A 24165-nucleotide genomic window follows, 5' to 3' on the forward strand; every position below is an offset into this window, starting at 1 on the left:
TGTTATCGTCTGTACCCTTTAAGTGTCGGTACAATATGATCATTTTGAAATGAATCACAGCAGATTTAAAGTATGCTACATCAGACTCATTACCTCACCTCCAAGCTGCAGCTTTGCTGCTTAGTAAGCTTACTAAAAGCTTACTCATATTACTATGAAGCCACATGTGCCTTGTTGTTCGCTGTTACTGACACACCTGGGTTTTCTCATGCCTTAATTTGAGCAGCACAGTGTATTTAAAGAACTTTGTATTATTAGCAGCGTAATAATTGTAGTAGTTATAGAATCAGAAGAAGCAACACTAGAAGCAGTAGTAGCCTAAAAGCTACTAATGGCTGCTATTATATCTGTATAGCCAACATATTGCACAGACCAATCAAAGCTGATGATTCAGATTAAGGTTGGACCTGTATAGTCAGGAGAGAGAGAGAGAGAGAGAGAGAGAGAGAGAGAGAGAGAGAGAGAGAGGAATCAGAGAAGATGAGAGGGGAAAGGATGAGGGGATGTGGCAAAGCTTGACCAGAGAAAGACGATAACAGCTATTTTTTTTACTTCTGATAAAATAAAAATGTGCTAGAGACAACTGCTGTGTAAGAGAGCAGCTTGTTTGACAGAACAGCTAAGGTTTTAGCCAATCACAGCCAAAGGAGGCTCCAACAACAGCATCTGAACCATGCCGGTGAGACGAGGCCATGTGGCGCCCCAGAACACTTTCCTGGATACCATCATACGCAAATTTGAGGGACAGAGTAAGTACAAGGATCCATTAAAGGTGCTATTTGTAAGAAAATTTTATTTTGTGTCTCATTCCAAAAAAACTGACAAGTTGGGATTGTAGGACAAGTCGTCCGCCACCCAAAGCGTCAATTTTTGACGAGTTGGGAATGATACTCAAAAATCAACTTTTCTTACAAATAGTACCTTTAAACCTACATTGTAACTGTTTGAGTTCAGTACTAGAATGACAGCAGGATAAATGAAAAAAAACTTCTTTGTTGAGGTTTATAGGCTATTTACAAAAACAAAAACAAAATAACTTTTTGGGATAATTCTATTTTTACAGTTAGTGGGGATGAAATGGACCTGCATATTTTGCCTACAGCTGGAGAAACAAAGATACTATTTTGTTTGTTTGTCTTAATACATCCAATATGTATGTACACACATAGAGACAAAACACGAGCAAATTCAGAGAACATCTCCGTCGATCTGACAGCACATTTAGAGAACATGCTGCAGATACAGAAATGGCTGCAAAAATAAACGGAACCAACTGATGTGTAAATCAGTTACATAAAGTTTTGTATAGAAAGTAAAGCCATGCATGTATTAAAAGACATTTTTTTCTCACTAGCTTACACACTATAACTGGGCCGTTTAACCAGGTCCATAGCCAGGATTTTAGAAATACTGAGGGCATGTACTTTTAACTAAACATCCCAAACCCATAAACATTTCACACAACTTTAAACACTACTCCCGTTTTCACACGATTCAGATTTGTCGAACTGTTGGTGAAAGACTCCACACTAATCCCTTTATTGATCACTGTCCGCACCGTGTGATCACTTAGAAAATGGTCAACTCAGTTAACACACAATTCCCCATATGTAAGCACTGAGAGTCCAGCTTGTTCAAACACCCATATGAACCTCAGAATAGAAAAGTAAAAGGGGCATGTTTTTTTTTTCTGCATGACCAAGACACCTACATCTGTGTTCACCTCCTCAAAGTGATGGAGAAGGCCTGCCTAGATATTACAAGGGAAGCTTGCCAGGGGTGGATAAGACATACAGTGGGGTTTTCTCCCACTGCCTGGCTGTGGCTAATATTGCCTGTGATGTCGAGAATCTTTGGCTTTTTGGCCCTATTGTTAAAATACATCAAAATTATTTTTCTAAAAGTTTGGTTTTGATGGAAAGATAAGTGTGCAGTTGTGCATTTGTGTTTAGACTTAGACTTGGAAAATGAAGCATAATTTCAAGAAATGTGTCTTAGCAATAGAGAAAAACTGTAAACAGTCCTGACAGATGCATATGACCACAACCACACTACTGTATTGTCCCTGCTGACCAAAGTGTCACTTTGGTGCATTGTGAAGGAATTTACTGGTTTTATATTGTTTTGTTCAATTGCTAACATGCAACAGTCCGAGCTGAAGTCAAAACTCTTTGACTGACATGGTCAGAAAACAGACGTCTATATGGTCCAAACTTTGAATCATTTTTCATTGCTGTCACACAAAATGCATTCAATGACCACATCTAGCAGGATCCATGAAGTCTTTCTCATTCACACTCCACCACCTGCCAAACCCTGTATATTTGTCAGCACATTTTTCAGATGCACAGCTGAAACAGAATGATGGTAAATTTCATACATTTCTGTAGTAAGCATATATAAATACATAGAAAATATTAGCAGAATACTGACAATAAAACAAAGAAATAATCATTCTACACACAGCTGATTGCAATTTCAGTTGAAAGCCGACTATTGTGTCCTGTATTAAAGTTTTAGAGCGTGACAACTAGAGCCTTCAGTACTGTACATTTTATTTGTATTTCTTTGTCATAGAATTTCAGAAATGTGTTGTTGTTTTTTTGCAACATTTTATTATGTTATTAATTATCTTAATGTATTTTTTTATAAGTAAATTACTATATGCAATAAAAGAGAAAAAAAAGAAAGCATATTAAAGCAAATTGCTGCATTTCTAGATCCTTAACACATGCACTGCTACCCTGACAGGAGCTGAATGTGTGAGTGCAGATGTCTACAATGTCTGATTGAACCAGTGCCTGAACAGAGCAGGTCATTGTCCAGAGAATTCACAGTGAGCAACTGGATGGAGTGCTGCTGCTTCGTACTCTTTGCTGCTTGCTTGCATGTTGTTTTCCACTTGTGCTTGTAGTATTACAGTATACTGTAATATCAAATGCAAAAACAGTTATCATTACAGATTAGCCCTCCTCCTCCTCCAGCAGCCTCAACCCAGGCAGCACCCTCGCTGCCTTAACCAACCAAAGTATTTTGGTGTGTGAAAGGGCACCACCGGTTACACAACAGATTCTCTGGATATTTGGTTCATACGTGAAAATGGCTTCCGATGCATTCATTTATTTTAATAATTTTATACTTAAGTACACACACAAAGGTGCTGTTCTGTCATGAACTACAGATGTATTGTTATTTTATTTAAAAATACAAATGCATCAGTTATGTAACGCTCCCTGTTGTTAGTGTTTCTTTGGTCAGTGTCTTGTGACCTTGTACAAACATCCTACATGCTGATTCAACTGTTAGAACAGCAGAAAACGCATTTGACTAGGCAGGAACCCGAAGCAATTAGCAGAATACTAAATTGTGATACCTAAAGGCTAGCACTGACCAGATGCATAAAATATCTCCAGGGGTAATCTGAATTCATAGAAATAATGACCAGATGTGTGAATGAGGTTGGCTATGACTGAAAGTAATAGGACAATAAACTCAAAGAAGTGAGATAGACGTGAAACTGAAACACCATGCGAGATATACGCTATTATGCATCATAGAACTTGTGCAACCTCATAAACAGAGAAAATGCTTCTGCCTCTTGATGCGAGACAGGCAACATGCTGAGGCTACTGTGAAACCTGTGGATGGTGAAAGAGAGCCACGTGGCAGAATACGTCAACTCTGCGTAAAAGTTAGGCCGACAGTTGATTGTAAAATTTGGGATTTTTGGTAATGAGGTCAGTGATGACCTGGAACTGCTGTGTGAGGCCATATAACCATGCCTAGCCAGGTCCGAAATGCCTTTGACTGGTTGATGACTTTTATTTGTATACCTGATACAAAAGCGTAGATCTTGTAGGCCTATACACATCTGTTAAAGGAAGCAATGGAAGAAGATTGAAAACAACAAGTTTCACGCTTAATATGCAAATAAACTCATTTAGAACAGTTAAACTGATGTAATGTGATTACAGGTGTGCGGCTTCGAACACGGCTCAGCCATAAACAAAGATCTATCTGATCTGTAATGTGGATCTGAAAAGACTCAGCCACTTTGTGTCTGTGTATGTATGTTGCTGATAAATATTTGAGAATATATAGGGTGCCATTTTTAAGATCCAGTAATTTCATAGTATGTAAGTATCTGTGTGTGTGTGTGTGTGTGTGTGTGTGTGTGTGTGTGTGTGTGTGCTGTTTGTGCATGCTGCGATTTTAAGCTTTGTGCTCTGTGTATGCTTTGCATTTTTGGGATTTTGTTCAAATACTTAAGTTCTAATCTCTTCTTTCTTCTCTTTCGTTTTCCTGCAAAGACCGAAAGTTTATCATCGCCAACGCACAGGTTGAGAACTGTGCCATCATCTTCTGTAACGATGCCTTCTGTGGGATGTGTGGTTACACCCGGGCTGAGGTGATGCAGAAGCCCTGTACCTGTAGCTTCCTGTATGGACCTCACACCAAGAGACCAGCGGTGGCCCAAATGGCTAAAGCTCTGCTGGGAGCAGAGGAGAGGAAGGTGGAGATTTCCCTCTACACTAAAGATGGTAAGATCCTGTCAACTCTGATTTTCCTAGATTCTGTCATCATTTGTATCAGTTAAGGTAGGATTTTTCTTATCTGCACATACCTGTCAACATGAATATATTAATATATATATATATATATATATATATATATGAATATAAATAGATTTTCAACAAATACCACCCCCACAAATTATTTATTCATTTGTAGTACATTAACTTTAAAATTTATATCACAAAAAACATCTTGAAGGTCAAACATTGTGTGTGGGGGTTGAGGAGCCGTCATTCCCAGGTAGACTTTCAAAAAAAGCAGGACTTTAGTCTGCGGAGTAGAGGCAAGAGGAAGAGCAAGTGAGGCAGGAGGCACGTTTCAGTGAGGAAAGTCTTTGAGTATCGGGTTGAGTGAATTTGGAAGCATATTTCTTTTTCTTGGTTCCTGTTTCATTCCTTTTAAGCAAATGGCAAACTGAGCAGAGGCTTTTAGCGAGTGCAGGAGCCAGTGACACACGTCAGGCAGGGTTGTTTGCACATGCCTCTGGGTTACCAGGAACCACAACACACAAGAAGGAAACTGATAGACTGCAATTTGATTTGTATCGCTATGAAATCGGGAGATTAATGAGAGAAGATGCAAATCTAGAGCACAGCCGGAGAAAAGGTTCAAAATCCGGTGTTGACAGGTTTATCTTTCATTATGAGGTCTGGCAATGTAACAACTCCAGTAGAATAAATAACAGGAGTAGAGCAGCCAAGTAGTTCAGATAACGTTAAGTGGCATTTTTTGTACTTCTGGTGTGATCATGTTCTCCACCTGGCAGCACACACTACTGTTCTATGAAAGTATGTCTCCTGTCTTACCAGGCTAGATCTATAAAGTAGAAAACAAGACCTAAGAACAGAAACCATGATCCTTTTTTCTTATAATTTATTTTTAAAAATATTTCCAGACTCACTTGTTTTTTAAAGGACAATCAAAATCAGTGGCAACTCAATAGGGGGTGCTAGAGGGGACATAATTCCAGCCTCGGGCGCAAACATTTTTCACTGTAATCACTGTAATACTGACACAGATAGGAGCTCACTGGGTGCTGACTTTCACCGCCCCAAGGCCGTGATAGACAGCATGAGAAGAAGTTGACGTAGGAGCAGATGACGTAGAAGTTCGTAGAGAGTTGGAGGAGCCTTGAAAGAAAGTTCAACGCCGTTTGAGAGGAGAACGCTGCAGGAAAAGCTCAGAGTGAAAGAGCTCGGACCTGACCATCCGGACATCGTGATAAAACAACAAACGCAAGACAGAGGAAGACGGTTCACCCCGTCTTTTTCATGAGGCTGGTTTGCGAAGAAATCATGGCTAACTGCATGCAGTGAGGTCGACACTTTATTTTGCTGTTCCTGCCTCTTTTTTCAAACAGCAGGAACGGAAACCAGCATGGATCCAGTCAGGTATGACTGATTTGAAGCACTTTCCAGAAAAAGTGAAAAGACATGAACAAGCTAAGAGTCACATGGAAAATGCTATGCTATGCTATGGCACGTTTGGTAGAGTAAATATTGCTGCTCAGCTTGATGAAGGTTACAGGATATGGATCCGATTTGGATTTTTTGGATTTACATCCAGCTGTGAGTTTCAAAGTTTCAAATCACTAGTGCAGGCAGATCCCTCTTGTGTTTGTGTCACTCACAGCAGGATGTAAATACCGGTGTGTATCTATCGCAAGTTCTTGTTCATCTTGTCTGGCGCGGCTTCTGTAGTGCAAGTGGCTGTGAGGGAGACTCACGTGCCTCCAGGCAGATGTAGCATAGTGACTGTTTAGGCTATAAAAATGTACTAAATGACGTCGTTTGGAGTAAACTCTGGATGTCGCCACTTCAGGACACTTGGATTGCAGCGGACGAGCAGTATGGAGGAATATTACAAAGTTTTTGTGTAGTTTTATGGACCTTTTCGTCTCGGACACCATTTACGTCCGTTATATGGATTTTTGCTGCAGGACGGTACCCCCGCAGGTCTCCAGCTGCACTTTGAGGAATAAGAAACTACACTGGACTTCTCATCAGCATGAGGGTGAGTCGATAATGGCTGAATTTCGTTCTAGAGTGAACTATTCCTTTAAGGTTATTGAATGACTCTGGTCATTGTTCAAAGCATTGAGGAAGGAAAGTGATATGAAACAGCAGTCACACACTATTTCATTCATCCCATTGGATCCCTGAAAGGTTTTGTGGCACTGAAACAACTCCACAGTACTTCTGGCTGTTCTTTGAAACTATACAGGGAACTGCATTGCCAGGCTCGTACTTTCATTATAACATTACTTCTTCTTCTATAGACAGAACATTACAGCCTATGTAAACAATAACAAATGACTGTGTTCATTAATATAGGCCTTTGATTAACGAGAAAACAGCATCATAAAACAGAGTGCCAGATTCACACACCAGACATTACTCTATTAAGCTGAATAGGTCAAATACACTCAACAAAAACATGAACAGCACTTTTTGCTCCCGTTTTTCACAAGTTAAAGTAAAAGATTTCAAACTTTTTTTTTTGCACATTCAAAATAATTAAAGCTCTCACATATTTTGCACAGTTTTATTAAAATTCATTTTAGTGAGCACTTCTCCTTTGCCAAGATAATCCATCCAGCTGACAGGTCTGATTGAACAGCATTATTTTTGCATGGCAGTTCCTCAGACTGGGCCTCTCTGAAATGTACATTTTTATCGCACAACACACTACACAGATGTTGCAAGTTTTGAGGGAGTGTGCAGTCGCACGCATGTCCATCAGAGCTGTTATCCATGAACTGAATGTTCATTTCACTACCATAATCTGTCTCCAAAGTTGTTTCTGTGCCAGTACATCCAACAGGCCTTACAATCATAGACCATGTGTAACCACGCCTGCCTGGGATGATACATCTGGCTTGTTCACCTGCCACCCAGGCAGCTGATGCAACAGTTGGCTTGCAAAACCAAAAAATTGCCGCACAAGCTTTCTGAAACTGTCTCAGCTCATTTGCATGCTCCTGTCCTCAGGGTATTGACATGACTGCTTTTCGTCACTGGAACCGACTTGTTTGGGAAAATACGTATTAGTGGTTGGGCATTACAGTTTTACATTAACCATAGTAGACATTCCTGCAGTCAGCATGCTCTGCACTCCCTCATAACGTAGGACATTTGTGCCATTGTATTGTGTTCTAAAACTGTGCATTTAAGAGAGGCCTTTGTTTTGTGACCAGTCTGAGGCACACCTCTGCTGTTTAATCTGCATCTTGATATACCACACCTGTCAGGTGGATGGATTATCTTGAAAAAAGGAGAAGTGACCACCATCACATATTTTAACAAATCTGTGCTCAAAATTTGAGAGAAATTATTGTTTTGTGTGCACAGAAAAACCTTGGATCTTTGAGTTAAAATAATTTCTATTGCTATAATGTGAAAAGTAAAAAATTAATATTCCCTTTGAAATGTGTCACATTTTCCCACTTCTCCTCTTGTGCTCTGCAGTGGTGCTAATAATGGGGATTGTGACCTGCAGTTGTCCCAGTAAACAAACTACCCTCATCAGCTGTCACAGTCCCTCCTGCCCAGTCAGCTGCTGCTATTCTTTTATTATACTCCTCCTCCAGAGCCTCTCTTCGCTGCGGGAGTGTCTCTGGGCGAGAGAGAGTGGACAGGCTGAATGTCTGACGGGCAGGCTGCCCCTCAACAAGCAGCCTGGTTTGTATGGTGCCACAGCCCTCTCTGCAGACACTCTGCCTGTCCGCTCTCTCTAGCCCAGAGACACAGCTGAAGGAGTCAGTGTGTCAAAAAGGGGAAAGTGCAGCTCAAGTGTCCCTCTGTATCAAACTAACCACATCAGGGCAGAAGGACACCTGGAGAGAGTCTTGAGAGGAGTTCACGCGGACAAATAACTGAGATTACTGCTGCTGTGCAGTGACACTTTTGTTTTCTTTTTGTTTTCTAGTTAGAGCTTTTGACTATAAAATAGATCTTGCAACTATAGAGGTTGCTCTAAAATTTGGAGGTTTGGCAGATTATCACAGATTATTCATTTGATAATTATTATAAATATTATTTAAATAAAATTATGGCAGCAGGCATAAGTGCAGCTATGCTTAGCTTTTAATGACAATAAAGGCATTCTGATTCTATGATTCTGATAGACATACTGTACTCCATGGAGAGAGAGAGGAGAGCAGTGTCATATGGACTTGAGAGAATATGGACAGTGTAGTATCTGCAATACAATCACTTTCTTTGATCATGAAGCCTGATGATGCTCTGTGAAGTGAAGTGTATGAAGTGTATTGCAGACTGGAGTTTATCAGTGACAAACAGACTGATAGCCGTCTCTATGAATGGGTCCAAGGCTGGTTGAATGGATATTGATAGATCTGCGTTATAGACACTTGTCTACTTAACGAAATGTCTTTACCCTCAAATGCACTGCATCTTTACAAACAATGGTGAAGTAATGGGACCTGGGTCAAATAGCCGGTGTCCAGGACATGTCTCTCCCTCTGCATCTCATGGCAATTCGTCTGTTGACCGTGTTGTTGCTGTGGCTGCTTTGACAGTATGTTGGTGTTCAAATTTGCCATCTGTTGCAGTGTAAAACTTTCTCGAATAGTTAACCAGATAGAACATTGGATGACCCTTAAAAGCAATTAAAACAGGTTTTACAGGAAGCGGGATAAGCAAAAATATTGTTCAATACGTGAGAGGCACATGTTTTGTGCCATGGCGATCCCAGTTCATTGCAGAAGGCCAACTGTACTAGAGTGCAAGTGGAGTCCACCTCCGCCTGAGACCACCTCTGTCATCTGATACACAACATAAACTCTATGATAATGCAGAGATTTGGAAAGGGGAAAAAGAAAACTGGACTAGAGAATGGAATTAGTGTTAGAATGGCAGGGAGGAAGAGTGTGGTGTGAGATGGAGTGAGAAGCAGAGTGTGTGTGTGTGTGTGTGTGTGTGTGTGTGTGTGTGTGTCTGTGTGTGTGTGTGTGTGTGTGTGTGTGTGTGTGTGTGTGCGTGTGTGCGTGTGTGAGGGATGTGGGTAATCTTTTGGGTCTTTGCATTAATCTTTAATCCATTAGTTTATAATTTATTTCGGCTTATATGGTATTAATGCTCTTATAAAAACTATGATCCTATTTCTCTCATTGTCCCGAAAGACAAACGTCCTTCACAACGGCCTCCAGGAGAGATTAATCTTGGCTGTAGGGGGAAATAAATACATCACCATTCTCTAACTAGGAAACCTCAAAATAATTCTGCAATCTATGAATATGTCACCTTTCATGTAGTGTTTGTCCTGTAGAATCTGCTATGTGTTGAAAACTTAACAAACAAATAAGAGCACAAATTCCACACTTCCTGTATATGTTGTCTGGCTACACAGAGAGCATATCTGGTGTCATGAATTCCAACTTTTGTCTGTCAGGAAATAATTGTGATGTTGTTGTGTATTATATACAGTACAGACCAAAAGTTTGGACACACCTTCTCATTCAATGAGTTTCCTTTCTTTTCATGACTATTGACATTGTAGATTCACACTGAAGGCATCAAAACTATGAATTAACACATGTGGAAATATGTAAAACAACTGAAAATACGCCTTATATTCTAGTTTCTTCAAAGTAGCCACCTTTTGCTCTGATTACTGCTTTGCACACACTCTGCATTCTCTTGATGAGCTTCAAGAGGTAGTCACCTGAAATGGTTTTCACTTCACAGGTGTGCCCTGTCAGGTTTAATAAGTGGGATTTCTTGCCTTATAAATGGGGTTGGGACCATCAGTTGTGTTGTGCAGAAGTCAGGTGGATACACAGCTGATAGTCCCACTGAATAGACTGTTAGAATTTGTATTATGGCAAGAAAAAAGCAGCTAAGTAAAGAAAAACGAGTGGCCATCATTACTTTAAGAAATGAAGGTCAGTCAGTCCGAAAAATTGGGAAAACTTTGAAAGTGTCCCCAAGTGCAGTCGCAAAAACCATCAAGCGCTACAAAGAAACTGGCTCACATGAGGACCGCCCCAGGAAAGGAAGCCCAAGAGTCACCTCTGCTGCGGAGGATAAGTTCATCCGAGCCACCAGCCTCAGAAATCGCAGGTTAACAGCAGCTCAGATTAGAGACCAGGTCAATGCCACACAGAGTTCTAGCAGCAGACACATCTCTAGAACAACTGTTAAGAGGAGACTGTGTGAATCAGGCCTTCATGGTAGAATAGCTGCTAGGAAACCACTGCTAAGGACAGGCAACAAGCAGAAGAGACTTGTTTGGGCTAAAGAACACAAGGAATGGACATTAGACCAGTGGAAATCTGTGCTTTGGTCTGATGAGTCCAAATTTGAGATCGTTGGTTCCAACCACCGTGTCTTTGTGCGACGCAGAAAAGGTGAACGGATGGACTCTACATGCCTGGTTCCCACCGTGAAGCATGGAGGAGGAGGTGTGATGGTGTGGGGGTGCTTTGCTGGTGACACTGTTGGGGATTTATTCAAAATTGAAGGCATACTGAACCAGCATGGCTACCACAGCATCTTGCAGCGGCATGCTATTCCATCCGGTTTGTAAGGGCTATTTGACCAAGAAGGAGAGTGATGGGGTGCTGCGCCAGATGACCTGGCCTCCACAGTCACCGGACCTGAACCCAATCGAGATGGTTTGGGGTGAGCTGGACCGCAGAGTGAAGGCAAAAGGGCCAACAAGTGCTAAGCATCTCTGGGAACTCCTTCAAGACTGTTGGAAGACCATTTCAGGTGACTACCTCTTGAAGCTCATCAAGAGAATGCCAAGAGTGTGCGAAGCAGTAATCAAAGCAAAAGGTGGCTACTTTGAAGAAACTAGAATATAAGACATATTTTCAGTTGTTTCACACTTTTTTGTTAAGTATATAATTCCACATGTGTTAATTCATAGTTTTGATGCCTTCAGTGTGAATCTACAAGTTTCATAGTCATGAAAATAAAGAAAACTCTTTGAATGAGAAGGTGTGTCCAAACTTTTGGTCTGTACTGTATGTTGTGTCACAATCAGCATTATTTGCATCTCGTTGCTCTTAAACTTCAACAGAAATAGACATATTATCAAAAGGAGAAGCTGTTATGTTGCTCTGCTTGAATCGACAAAAAATAAAAGTAAACAACCGGGATACGAGGCATTTCCTTACAGTGGGTTTCAAACTGATGCACAAGACCAGACTGAGTGATAACAAGTGAAACATAACGCTTCACAAAAAGTGCCGCCAAGACTGACCCGTCCTACTCTAGCTCTGACCTGCAGGTCATGTCGTAGTAGGTTTAGCATGCAGGCCCTAAAGTTATTGTCTGGAACCACAGATGAAAACTGAAACTGCTACACAATGCCAAATTGAGTGAATACACATGGAACACTTTGTTGCACTCCATAGTTTTTTCGGTCATTCATGCTGCTAGTCTGATAGCCAGCTTACATGATTGGCCACAGCAGCATGATGTCTGGTTTGCATTTCCCCTGAAGTTAAATCCATCTCAACTTTTTTGCGATGGACTTAGGTGATCGGCTCCTATATACGTCTCACACACACCCGTGGCTGAGCTCAGTAGAAAGTTTGGTGCACACAAGAAGAGGTCAGACCATCCGAGTTACCACCGCTAGCCAACCCTTGGCGTTGCACCAAATTGTTCCGATGTTTAGTAGGCTTCATTCAGACCAAATAGGGTGTCGCGGCAATTAGCCACAGGGTGGTGCCGTGGTGTGTCTTTTTTGTAATTATTTATTTTTGTTTTGTTTAATTCTGTTTTAATAGGACCAATGCAGTTTAACATAGCTCCAACACAGAGTATTCAATTGATGTGCTGCACAGAGGGCTTATACCCAGCAAGCTACTAGTTGACTATCTGTAACCCGTTTTCAGCGAAAAGAATCTTGAAATTGTTTAGATTTAGTTTTGGCTACTGCAGCTGGCAGGGTGTATGATTTCATCACGTAAGAAAAGTCAACAGTGATTACAAGGTGAAATCTGATTTAAAATGCAGTTACAACAATGTGTCACAACGCACTAATTTCAATTACACATCATTTTATAATTTGCTCATTTGTAGGTTTTGAGTATTTTTCCAAAGTCACTGGCAGGTGAAATGTGTTGTACATGAAGACGTAATTTCAACGCATTTAATGTCCCATTTAAAATGTCATAGGTATAGCAATGTTTTAGCCTAGATGTCAGGTTTAAGTATAGATGGCTATTATATGTCTTTTCGACATAAAATTGCTTGCTGGGTAGCTATTGCTAATTTTCAACTCATGTCCCTAGTTGGGTTTTTACATGTACAGCATGATTATTTTAATTATTCCATGGCCCATTGTGAAGTTTCGCTCCCCAATCCAGAAGGTGGCAGTAACGTACCACACACAAGTTTGACAACTGCCATTCAACAACAAAGGAGAAGCTGCTATGTCACTCTACTACTATCATGATAGTCTTACAAATGATTGTTTGTCCACATCAACAGATTATTAAAAGACCAGGATGTTAGCCATATCATTACTGTGGTGTTAAAAAGAAAATTAAATAAAAATGCTTTACATTGAGAAGAATGTACTGTTGTACAATAATACCAGTGTTGCATGAGGGCGCTATGTTGACATGGTTTGTTGCTTGAAAAGGGCGCCAAGGGAGTTTGGAGGCACCATTGTTTACAAGGAGTTACTCAAGTGTAGATGTGTTTTTCCACCTGTCTCCTAATAAAGTAGCCATCGTTTGCTAATATTTAATAATATTTAATATTTCCTAGCTCAGGCCTGGTGGACTCTGGGGGTCAGAAATAGACTCGGCACGTATTCTCTGCAGAGAACGCTGTTGAAGTGTTCAGTAGCAACGCATCAATTCCGGCAACTGAGTTGGAGCTGTAACGCAGCTGAGACAGGCCCGGTGGAATCTGGGGGTTACAGATGTACTGGCCAAGGATACATGCCAGACAAATGCTGTCTAACGTAGGTGGAATGCTTGGCATGTAAGAAGAAAGGATACATTGCCAAGGCTTGCTGTTCCCTACATGAAAGGGAGAAAAGATTGCAGATCAAATGGACCAAGCACCTGGATGCTATGGCCCAGATGAATTACAGCGACAGGAATAAAGTGCGCTGGTGGTAGAGGCTGCGACCTGTCTGTCAAGCCGGAGCAACAGGAAGCCAGAACTCTAAAGTCTAAACCAGCACCGGGCTTTGTCATGGAGTACCGGGTCAGAGGGGTTGAAGTGTTTTCCATAGCAACTGAAAGTGAGGACACTGTTTCTGAAAGTGATACAGAGAAACAATATTATGTGCATGTAACGGTAAAAGAGTAATGATTAAAAATGGAAGTAGTAGGAGCAGCAGTGTCTGTGATATTAGAAAATCTGTACAAAAAAGGACAAACAGGTAGGTTTAAGTAGGTGAAGCTGATGCCTGCAAATATACAGAAGAGAACCTGCAGTAAGCAGTCACTGAGGCTGCATCCAAATGTCCGGACTTCAGACTCGCAAACTTTGTGGGCACATTAGCAGGGAGTCCTTAGACTGAGATGGAGCATTTTTTGTAAAGGTAAACAGTCACAGACTTAACATGGTAATGATACAACCTTGCTGGGAAGAGACTGGTTCTAGAAGTTTAAACTTGACTGGTCTTCTGTAAAAGGAGTTTTGTGAGCCCAATCTAGGGAAGGTGACAAGGACCAAAGCCAAACTCCATGTAATATCAGGGTTATTCTCACCGCAACTCCTGATTTAGTCTGAACAAGCCTTAGGCTGCCTGTCTTTAAAACACAGTCACTCTTCAAAGCAACCACATATGAACAGTTAGGCAGGGGTTGTTGCACAATGGGGATATAGTTTACCACTAAATACATAATGCTCATTATGGCTGTATTTAAATTGCACTTTCATACATGGCAGGATTCCTGACAATACTATTTACATTCTTATTCCATCAGTGCAGCTCATGAGAACACAAGGCAACTTTTAAATAATAGTTTTACTACATAACTACATAACGGATTACTTGAATTGCAGAACTAACGTGTTATGTTTCAACAAAAAAGTAATCCAAGTACTCTAAAAGAAGTTACCTCCAACACTGACCATAAGCACTCATGTGACATTATTTTGTAGGAAAATGTCCCCAAAATCTAGCTGATAGATGGCCCTGGAATTTTGGCTGTATTCTGACTGGCTGTCAGTGTTTCTAATGTTCATCAAATCACTCTGAAAGTGATCCCAATGATATATGGGTTTAACACCTGCAACTCCCCTCCAGAGAGGTGAAACGTCTTCAACAAACTGAAACAAGTCCAGTTGCCTACGATACAGCACTTAAAATCCCAATGACATCGGTCCCCACTGTGACTGCCGTTATAGTTGTGATGTGGCCAGTGCCATCCAGTTTAATTAGTGAGATTTTTAAAACAATCTATTTATATCATGCATTGTTCTGAACTGAAGTTTTACATATTCAGCGACACCCAGTCTGTGGGGACCAAATTGTGAATTATTTTTCATTGCTCTTACAGAACATGCATTATATGGCCATATATAGATGTGTAGACATTCTTAGCAGAATATTTTCTGTAAAATGAAATTACTGTAACTTTGTCTTTATTTTGTTCTAAATGACAGTATGATCAGCCAATCATTGAGCCTCTTTGTGTGTCTTCATTGGATCTAAAGCCGTAAACCTTTAAATCAGATGTTGCTTTAACTAGCTGCTGGTGTGAATGTTTCTCAAATCCTCCACCTGCATTAAACTCAGACAGTGACATACAAAGCGGTCTGATTATTGAATTCTTCCCCATAATCAGCCATTAATCCAGATTTGTTTGGATTCAATCATAAAGTAGTCACTCCTGATGGAAGTCATTTTTGTATTGAATTAGGTCAGTACACCTCATGGTTTAGTCTCAATGTTGGCTCATAGTTTCAGGATTATCACATTGGAAGCATGCCTAGATATAGTGTGTGTGTGTGTGTGTGTGTGTGTGTGTGTGTGTGTGTGTGTGTGTAATATCTTAAAACTCACTATAGCAGATGGTCTTCCAGTCATTTCATTGTCATATCATTATTAAGGTAGAATAAGTTAAATGTAGCGACATTAATCCATCCTGGCTGTTAATTTAGTAACAACACCAACCCCCCTCTCCTGTCTCTAACAACCTGTTCATACACTCACAAAGGCTGCTGCACTGGATTCTGTCTTATCCATCTATTACATTCTATTTCACTAGCTAGGAGAATGATGAAGCAATATGTATTTCAAAGGTTTAATGTGTGTTCAGGATGTTTTTGATAAAGATGGCAGTTGAATGGTTGTAGAGAGGGAGGGTAAAGATTTTGTCTCTAGGCTTGTCTGGGATGATGTAAAGGTGGTAAGGCAGAGAGACACTCAGTGTGGGGCCCAAACTGATTACAGGCCCCCAAAAGAGTCAGACTTGAATTGAGCTGAGTTGAGTGTGGGCTTCCTGGAGATCATGAAGGTTGTTGTATAGGAGCAATATGTCTGAGATGACCAACACTAGAGGATCTGGATGGTCTGGTCTGAAAGCCCAGTCTAGCGGCTGTGGAAGCTGGGTCAATACAGAAGGTATGCTTCCTGTAGTGTTATGATTATAAACCTAAAATTCAGAGGACTTAATGCAGATACTTTTGGAACCAGAATTGAGGTCGGAAATGAGTGGCAAGCGTCTTGCTGTGAGAGCAGGTTCAGGTGTTTGCGCAAGCTATTGACTGACATTGTAACATGGGAATGGGAGGTAGAAGAGCAAGTGAGGCCAGTGATTCCTGCTAGGTAGGTGGATGGTTGAGGATCTGATTTTTTGCATGGAATGACCATGGGTGATAAAGTTGCAGATAAACATTGTCCGGAGAAGGAAATGGCAACAGTTCCATCTGGTCAAGTAGGCTGAGAGGGGCTCAGGGTGAGCTTCTTGTGAAGCCTTAGAGAGGTTCTGCAGCTGAGGGGCTTGTTAAATGTTCTGGCTGAAAACAGCGGGACTGATGCTGAATGAGAATCCAATTCTGGGGCCAAGCGTCTGAATTTCTGTAATAAGAATGGAGACAATGAATCAGAAATGCTGTTTTGTTAACTGGGAATATGGGCTGCTGGAAGGATGAACTAGTGTTTGGAGCTGAGATGAATGTCAGTCTGTGCAGGAACTGCATGATGAGAACCTAACTGAGGTGAAAATGGCTGAGAGACATTTAACCATATTAGAATTACTGTATGTATATTAATGATCCAGCAGATTTGGTCACATGTTCAGAAGACCTTTAATAAATTCATTACTGAACCAAACTTCATGACTGTTTTTGTGACAAAGTAGTTTGTGTTGTAGAGCTGTAGAAATCACAGGAACTGAAGACTGACATGATGAACATGCTCTTCATGAGTGTATGTAGATTTTTGACCACGACTGTACATTGAAAAAAGTTTTATAGGTGGTTAGATCTAGAGCCCGATCAGAAGAGACGATCCGATGAACTCACCAGACAATTTGTCTATGCGCCGCTAAAATGCCACACACACCTGCTGCTAACAGGTAACCAGCTAACCTCTTGCTATATTAATACAGATTTTCAGTGCCCTGATGTTTTTAACCAGCACAATATATTCACGAGGTCCTGCCAGCCGCTTGTGACTAGGGGAATAGATGGGCCGGTACCCTGGAGCAATTCTCGTAACATCAGGTCTCGCGCTGAGAAGCCAGCCAGTGTTAATAATTAGCGCTGACACAGCGCTGTGGAGAGAGAGATCACTATGGTAATAGCAGTAGAAGATGCACTCTGTCATAGTTAGAAATTCATCATTTGGGATATGTTTACATTTTCTGTCGTCTCAAGTGGGCGGACAATATAATGCCATTTATCTCAAGTCCTGCAGCACAAGAGCTAACAGCAACCAGAGCTACCAGCTGACTAAACTAACACTTACAGCTGATGGAGCAAATAGCCTGCAGTGGAGCTAAACACAGAAGAACTGAGAGTTTCTGTTCAGAGGAACATGAAATGTTAAACTGTGAACTGCAGTTAAATGTGACAACACAACAAGTTTACACTCAATAAATGTACTGAAGTATTTTAGCTGAGTACAGTGTGTAGTTGAAAGAACCTCGAGTTTCCACATTCCACATACCTCAGAGATGGCTGCAAAGATAAGGTAAGATAGAACATTATTAATCCTAAGTAATTCTTGTGCCAGAGATTGCTCCAAAAATGTACAGTTCAACCAGTAACAACCAGTGGGTTCCCCGGGTCAGGGTCACACACTGGGCTCAGTTTTTATTAGAATAAAGGCAAAGGAGCAGTAAAGGTCGGATTTGTGGGTGCACTAGTATGTTCCCTGATTAAATTGCTGTATCTGGCCAGCTGCCTGGTCAGCAAAGTGGATGTAAAACCTGTCCCTCAGAAACACAAGGGCCATGTCAAGCACAATAGAAGGATAGACCAGTTGGAAATATAATAGGGGTCAGGGAATTGCCAATTAGGCTAGCCTGTGGTGGGGCCCTTTGGGTCGCTGGACTTTTGTGCTGCTGTGTTGGCTGAGAGAGAAGAGGTAGAAGCAGAGGCTGTATTACTGTTAACAGCTGAAGGAAGAGTATAGAAAGGGATTTTGGGATGGAAGGCTGTATGTGTGTTGGGATTTAGTGCAGCCTGCAAACACAGGGATGAAAAGAAAGTGAGTCAAGTCTGGCATAGATGGAGCAGAGGTGTGGTTGAGGCGTGGCCCTGCACCCCCAACCCTAAGTTTACTAAGTAAGTTAATTTCAAGAGAAGACAGAGGTCTTTATAATAACATCTTTTTTGACTGAATTAAAGACATGTAAAACATATACATATGTAGTCAATAGTATATATTTCCCATATTATTAAAAAACTAACAACTACACCGATCAGCCACAACATTAAAACCACTTCCAGGTGAAATGAAAAACATTGATAATCTTGTTACAATGGAGTGTTCTGCTGGGAAACAGGTTCCATGTAGAAACCACTTGACACGCACCACCCACCTAAACACCGCTGCAAATCATGGCATCCACCTGAATGCCAGGGCCCAAGGATTCTCAGCAGAACATTGTTGACATCTCTGGGTTTAATGTTGGAACAGTACATATACACAGTGTCATTTCAGACTATCTTAAGATAGGTAATTGTGAGAAAATACCCCAACACTATGCCAATCATATGTAAACCAGTATAAAGAGGCAACCCGATCATTCAAAGTATTCATGGTGAACATAATAAATAAATGCCACACTTGGTTAAAGTTCCACCATGTTGAGTTATATGATGTTGTAATGTGTAATATGTTATACTAGTATTATTTGTATGAAGTATTATACTGGCTACAGTGGCAAGGCTAACATCAGCCATGTTAGCTTAGCCTAGCTGTAATTTTAGTTTTGAGTACATCATTGGCTATGAAATTGCTTTCTTTCTTTCTGAACAAAGCACCACACATTGGTTATGTCTAATGCACATATCCCAACAACAGAACAGACAACAGAAATGCATAGATTCTTTTATTATGATGCACTGTTGGGCTAATTGTCAATAAAGAAAAATATTCAAAATTGCATGCACCTACTGACATATTTAGTTCTCTCTCAGACAGAAGCTTGTCAAGTGTGTGTCAAAATGGAATGTGACTCTTCCTACTTCTATCCTCTTCTATGTCTCTTTGTCCCTGCAGGAGTGTGTTTCCACTGTGTAATAGATGTGGTTCCAGTGAAGAATGAAGATGGCCTGGTCATCATGTTCATTCTCAACTTTGAGCTTCCCACTGACCACAGACCAATCAACAGCTCTCCAGCTAGAGAGCTCAACAGAGTGCTGCGTATCCCCTGGCTGACCTTGGGTATGATTCATTTACACCGTCTTCAATCAATTCATACATGCCTTGAGACTTAATCTACATTATACAACACGTAGTTCCAATCAAGCAATCTGATGCTTGCACACCTTAAAGAAGGGAGGGAGCACAAGCCAGTGTATTTATTATTATACACAGTGTGTGATTTGTGAAAAGATCAGTGGGAGGTTTTGAAATGTTTTTACTCATGAAAATAAACCTTGAACCACGGCCTGTATGGACTCTGTTTGGCTATTTCTATAAGCTGTTTAACTGACATTTAGCTGATTGAAGAAGCATGAACTTGAAAAAAACAATTTCAGATCTTGAACTTAACTACTGCATTTGCAGAAGCTCTCCAACATACTTATATAAGTGATGCATCTGATTAAATGAGTTAGTCTTATTTCTCATTAAATCGTCCTTCTGATATAATCGATGGTGCTGTTAAAGTGCCAATCGACTGACTCGTTAATACAGGTGCTGTGTGCCTTATGTGCAGCAAGCTGTGGAGTTGTGAATCATGGAAATTATTACATCTATCTTTTTCAATACATTTTGACCTGGATTTTTCAATGTTCGAGTTATTTGAAATGTTGGGATCGCATGGAAACTATTCAGCCATGATGTTAAACGCTCCTGCATCCATCGTCACCTGTTCTGACATTATGCACAGAGACGTACCGCAGCGCTCCTCCTCTAAGTTGAATAGAGTATTTGCTCATATGCAGTTAACAGTTGTTGTCATCATCTCTATTGATTATTGATCACTATCAAAGGCAAACTCCATGTAGAAAGATAGGACTCTCAGTACTGTAGCTGCACCGTGTAGCTTGTATCAGTGGTACCTCCATGCCCCTCCAACTGATCAATGAGAAGTGACGCTTCCTCCAGAGGGAGGATGACTGATTCTTTCCTCTGTACAGCCCCCCAGCAAACAAAAGACATCATTTAGACATCTCAGCTCGATAGAGCCCCAGTTTAGTCCACTATCTGTAACCCACTCAACAGTGATTATAAGGTGAAATCGAGGCAAATAATGAATATTATACGTATTACAACATCTTGGCTATAGCCCTGATTTAGACCGGCAGCAACAAGCTAATGCTAAATGTGTTTACAACATCAACGTGTCACAAACCACAAATTTGTGTCATCATTTTTATAACTTCCAGCAGGCAAGGCAGCCCGTCTGTGACTTTAATCTGAAGCGTTACGTTGTACGTCACACACGTCATGCACAGAAACTGTTGTAATAGAAGAGAAAACAGCAACAGACCCATTGTGAAAGAAGCGTCAGTAAAACGGTGATAAACAACTGTGTCTGCTGCAGAGTCAGTTGACCCGGGTGTAACCGCAGAGTGTACACGTTGTCATTGCATGCAAAAGCCTGATCTTAGCAGGTTTAAGTGGGATTTCCAAGCAGTGGAAAAGGGGTATTAGAGGGTCAGAAGGTACTGGGTGCTGTGGCTGAACGTGCTCCTGAGCCGCCTCAGTGGTCGAGGGATTGTGAGAGGGAGTGCGTGGGGAGTAGGAGAGGAAGAGAAAGGGAGAGTGGTAAGAGAAGGAAAGGAGGGAGGGAGGGAGGTTGTGGTCAAGGGAAAGAGGGGGCATTTCTAATGTCTCCTGTGACGAAGGCCTTCTTCTTCCTGCTCAACAGGGCTGTTCATTGTTGGGAAAGCAGCAGACCATCCTGGTGAGCTTTAGCTCCTTAACCTCCTTGTATGCCTCCTTATTGTTGGCATACAGTAAGTCCCAGTTTGTATACCCTCTAGTGTTACAGGTCACATGAAGTGAAGTTGGTCAGGGTCTTTGAGATATTAACATGGTTAAAATCTCTTTTTATCATTAGGAGAGGGTTGGGATGCAGTGAATGACGTCACAAGTGCGCACCACCACTGCTGACGGTTGAGTGTAAACAATAGGTTGGTTTGAGATCGGCCAGTTCTGCGCAGATCATTGTTGCACAATGCATGTTGGTCAGATTTGTATATGACTTGATTGCAGCTTTTTGGCTCTGCCCCCTGTGGCTGCCGCCCGGTCTCGTCCACTTTCCAGCCAAATGAGTCTAGTGACAACAATGATGGCCGAGAACTCTCATGGCAGATTGTATGGTCTCAGTCCAACATCAGGCCTTCGTAATAACATGTCTCGAGTTCCACCATTTGGAGTCAATAAAGACAGCAAGCCCTTCACCTAACTGCTTACTGCTTTGTCCGTGTCCGCCTGAAACAGTGTGAAGCCAGCTACTTCCAATGAATAGTCTGGAATTTTCCCGTTCAGCCATGTCTCTGTATAATTGGTGTAAGACACCGCACCCCGGGTGCTCGTGCTGTCTGCTGACCAGGGCAGACCGTTCATCCACCTTGTTAGTTAGTGAGCGTACCTTTCCCCATGACCACTGAGGAAATACTGGGCTTGTATCTCCCCATCCTCTCTGTCTTCTTATTCCTCACCATCACACTGTGTTCCTTGCATCCTTCTCCTTAACTCCCCCGGTTGTCCTTCAGATACGCAATGGGTCGATCCAGTCCTGAAAGAGCTTCTCATATGAGTAGGCTAGATCTTGTTGTTGTCCTTTGATGGGTGCAGTGTTCGATGTTTTGCACATTGTTTTACCTCAGTAGTCGTTGGAAAGCGGTCTAAAGTACTTAAACTTCCTATGATTATTAATCTTATTCATAAAACAATACAGTGCTACAAAAGTAAAAAATAGCAAAAGAAGAGTCTAAGAGCCCTTTGAACCCAATGGCACATTATGCGTCATTATTTGCACCACTTCAGTGACATTACCTAATCAAATCAGTTTTTTTTTACATTCATAAGGGAAATACCTCCAGAAAACTGCTTGAACTTTAAAAGACCAACCTAATTATGTCAGATCTGCCTCATAATCACTATTGACCTCAGTATCAACTGTACAGTAATCCAGGTAAGAGTTATCTGTACAGACATGGTAACAGTGCAACAGGAGCTGCTAATAGTTAATGAAGTGCAACTTCATCATGCCAGTAAAGCAAAATCGGAATCAGGTTTAGACTGCAGCTAACTCACTGAGAGTGTCATGGTAACACTGCTATTTTGTTTAGATTTCTATAAGTATGATGGAAACCCTGGGGGCAAAAACTCAACACACATTCATCCCCGATAGAAATATAATCTAGATATTAGTTCGAGAATTTTGTTTCACATTATTACGCTTTTTTATTTTAACTTTTTACTTTTCAAAATGACAATACAGTATATAACATGCCAAGTTATTGCATGCAGTGACCATGCTATTGAGCTAAAACTTGAAGGGAGTGAAAACCAGGGTTGGATTAATCCCTATAGGAGCTCAGATAACCAAGCAGTAGCCTACTCCTACTCTGGAGCCCTGGAGTAAGGTCCCTCCCTGGGATAACTGTGTGTCTGTTAGTCTATGGTAATTGGATTTCAGTATGGTCCTTGCCATTTCAGTTTATACTGTGTATAAACTATTGTCATACAATAAACTTGGGGCCTTTGGGCTCCTGGGCAGTTGCTTCCAACAAAACACAACAAAAACCTTTATAGCAACATAAAGTATAATTGTATTCCACCCTTTCTTTGTTAATTAGATCAAAGAGTAACTGAACCATCACTGTCTTCCTCATCCGCATCCAGCTCGGCGGCAGCGTCTGCGTCTCCTCTTCCGCTCCCTGAGCTCCCACACGGGTGTCCTGTCACAAGACACAGAGCTTAGTGCTCCTTATGCTGACCTCCCTCCCCTTGGACATGAGTCTGTGGCCCTGGACAAACTGCTTTCCCTCCCTGAAAGACAGCAGCTGGAGGAGGCAGGAGCTGGACTACTGCTGTGGGACGAAGAAGGGGAGGAGGAGAAAGAAGAACGAGTAGGAAGAGGTAGAGAGAGGGACACCTTGGTGGCACCTAGGCGAAGGAGCGAGGGAGACAGAAAGAGACAAAGGGACGATGATGCTTGTGGGCTGCTGGTTGATATGAATGCAGGAGGAGGAGGAGGGAGAAGAGGAAGGGACCACAAAGGTCTGCCCCCAGCTCCAGCCTCAGCACCCCCAACACTGGCCATGCCACTTGCCTATTCACATGCTCCACAAAGGTAATTCAGTATTTACATTATGTTTTGTCATGTTTTCATTTTGACTTATGAAATATAAAATATGTCACTGGTAACTCTTTATTGTAATGTAGAGTATTTTCCAATAATTATGACTTGTCCCGTGATGACACATTTTGCTCTTATGATTATTAAGACAGGTTGTTGAAGACTTGGTTGTGAATTCCAATAAACACAACTGGCTGTGTTTATGAGTGGCAACCTTTATTGTCCTTGATCTTTTCAGCAGCATCAGCAATACTGGTTTGTCTCAGATGTTTGGGACAACTTATTTTTCAGGTTGTGTTTGCGACCTCTGCATATACTAATGACACATTCTGGGACAATAATTCCTGTTGGTGACACTGCCTAGAAGTCTCCCTAAGTTCCCTTTCCATAAAGAAAACACAACATGGTCTTAATTTTATTATTATTACATACTTAATTTTTATTAAAATGAGTACAATGATTACATTAAAAATGATAACTTAATAACTACTATTTTAACTAATAAGTAGCAGTAGCAGGGATGTGGAATGTTTTAACATGTCTAGGAAGGAAACCATTTCCATCATAATCAATCATCCAATCAACTATGTGTATGCATGTGAAGTTTGTAACTACATGGACATTTTTCTTAAAGTTAGGGGGGGATAAGGAAT

General features: G+C 41.2%; 1 protein-coding gene across 1 annotated transcript in view; it reads left to right on the forward strand.

The window, feature by feature from the left end:
• Positions 1 to 673: 673 nt before the first annotated feature.
• The window catches only part of LOC311266374 (voltage-gated inwardly rectifying potassium channel KCNH6-like), a gene marked incomplete at both ends in the record, with an annotated part of 54655 nt that continues 31163 nt past the window's right edge, over positions 674 to 24165 (forward strand). The window contains 4 exons of the mRNA XM_084368721.1: positions 674 to 749; positions 4311 to 4541; positions 19252 to 19416; positions 23056 to 23506. Of these exons, the coding sequence (XP_084224847.1) occupies positions 674 to 749; positions 4311 to 4541; positions 19252 to 19416; positions 23056 to 23506 (923 nt within the window). The remainder of the gene's footprint in view (positions 750 to 4310; positions 4542 to 19251; positions 19417 to 23055; positions 23507 to 24165) is intronic.

This window comes from Pagrus pagrus, assembly GCF_965226575.1.
Source record: "Pagrus pagrus genome assembly, chromosome: 12".
NCBI lineage: Eukaryota > Metazoa > Chordata > Actinopteri > Spariformes > Sparidae > Pagrus > Pagrus pagrus.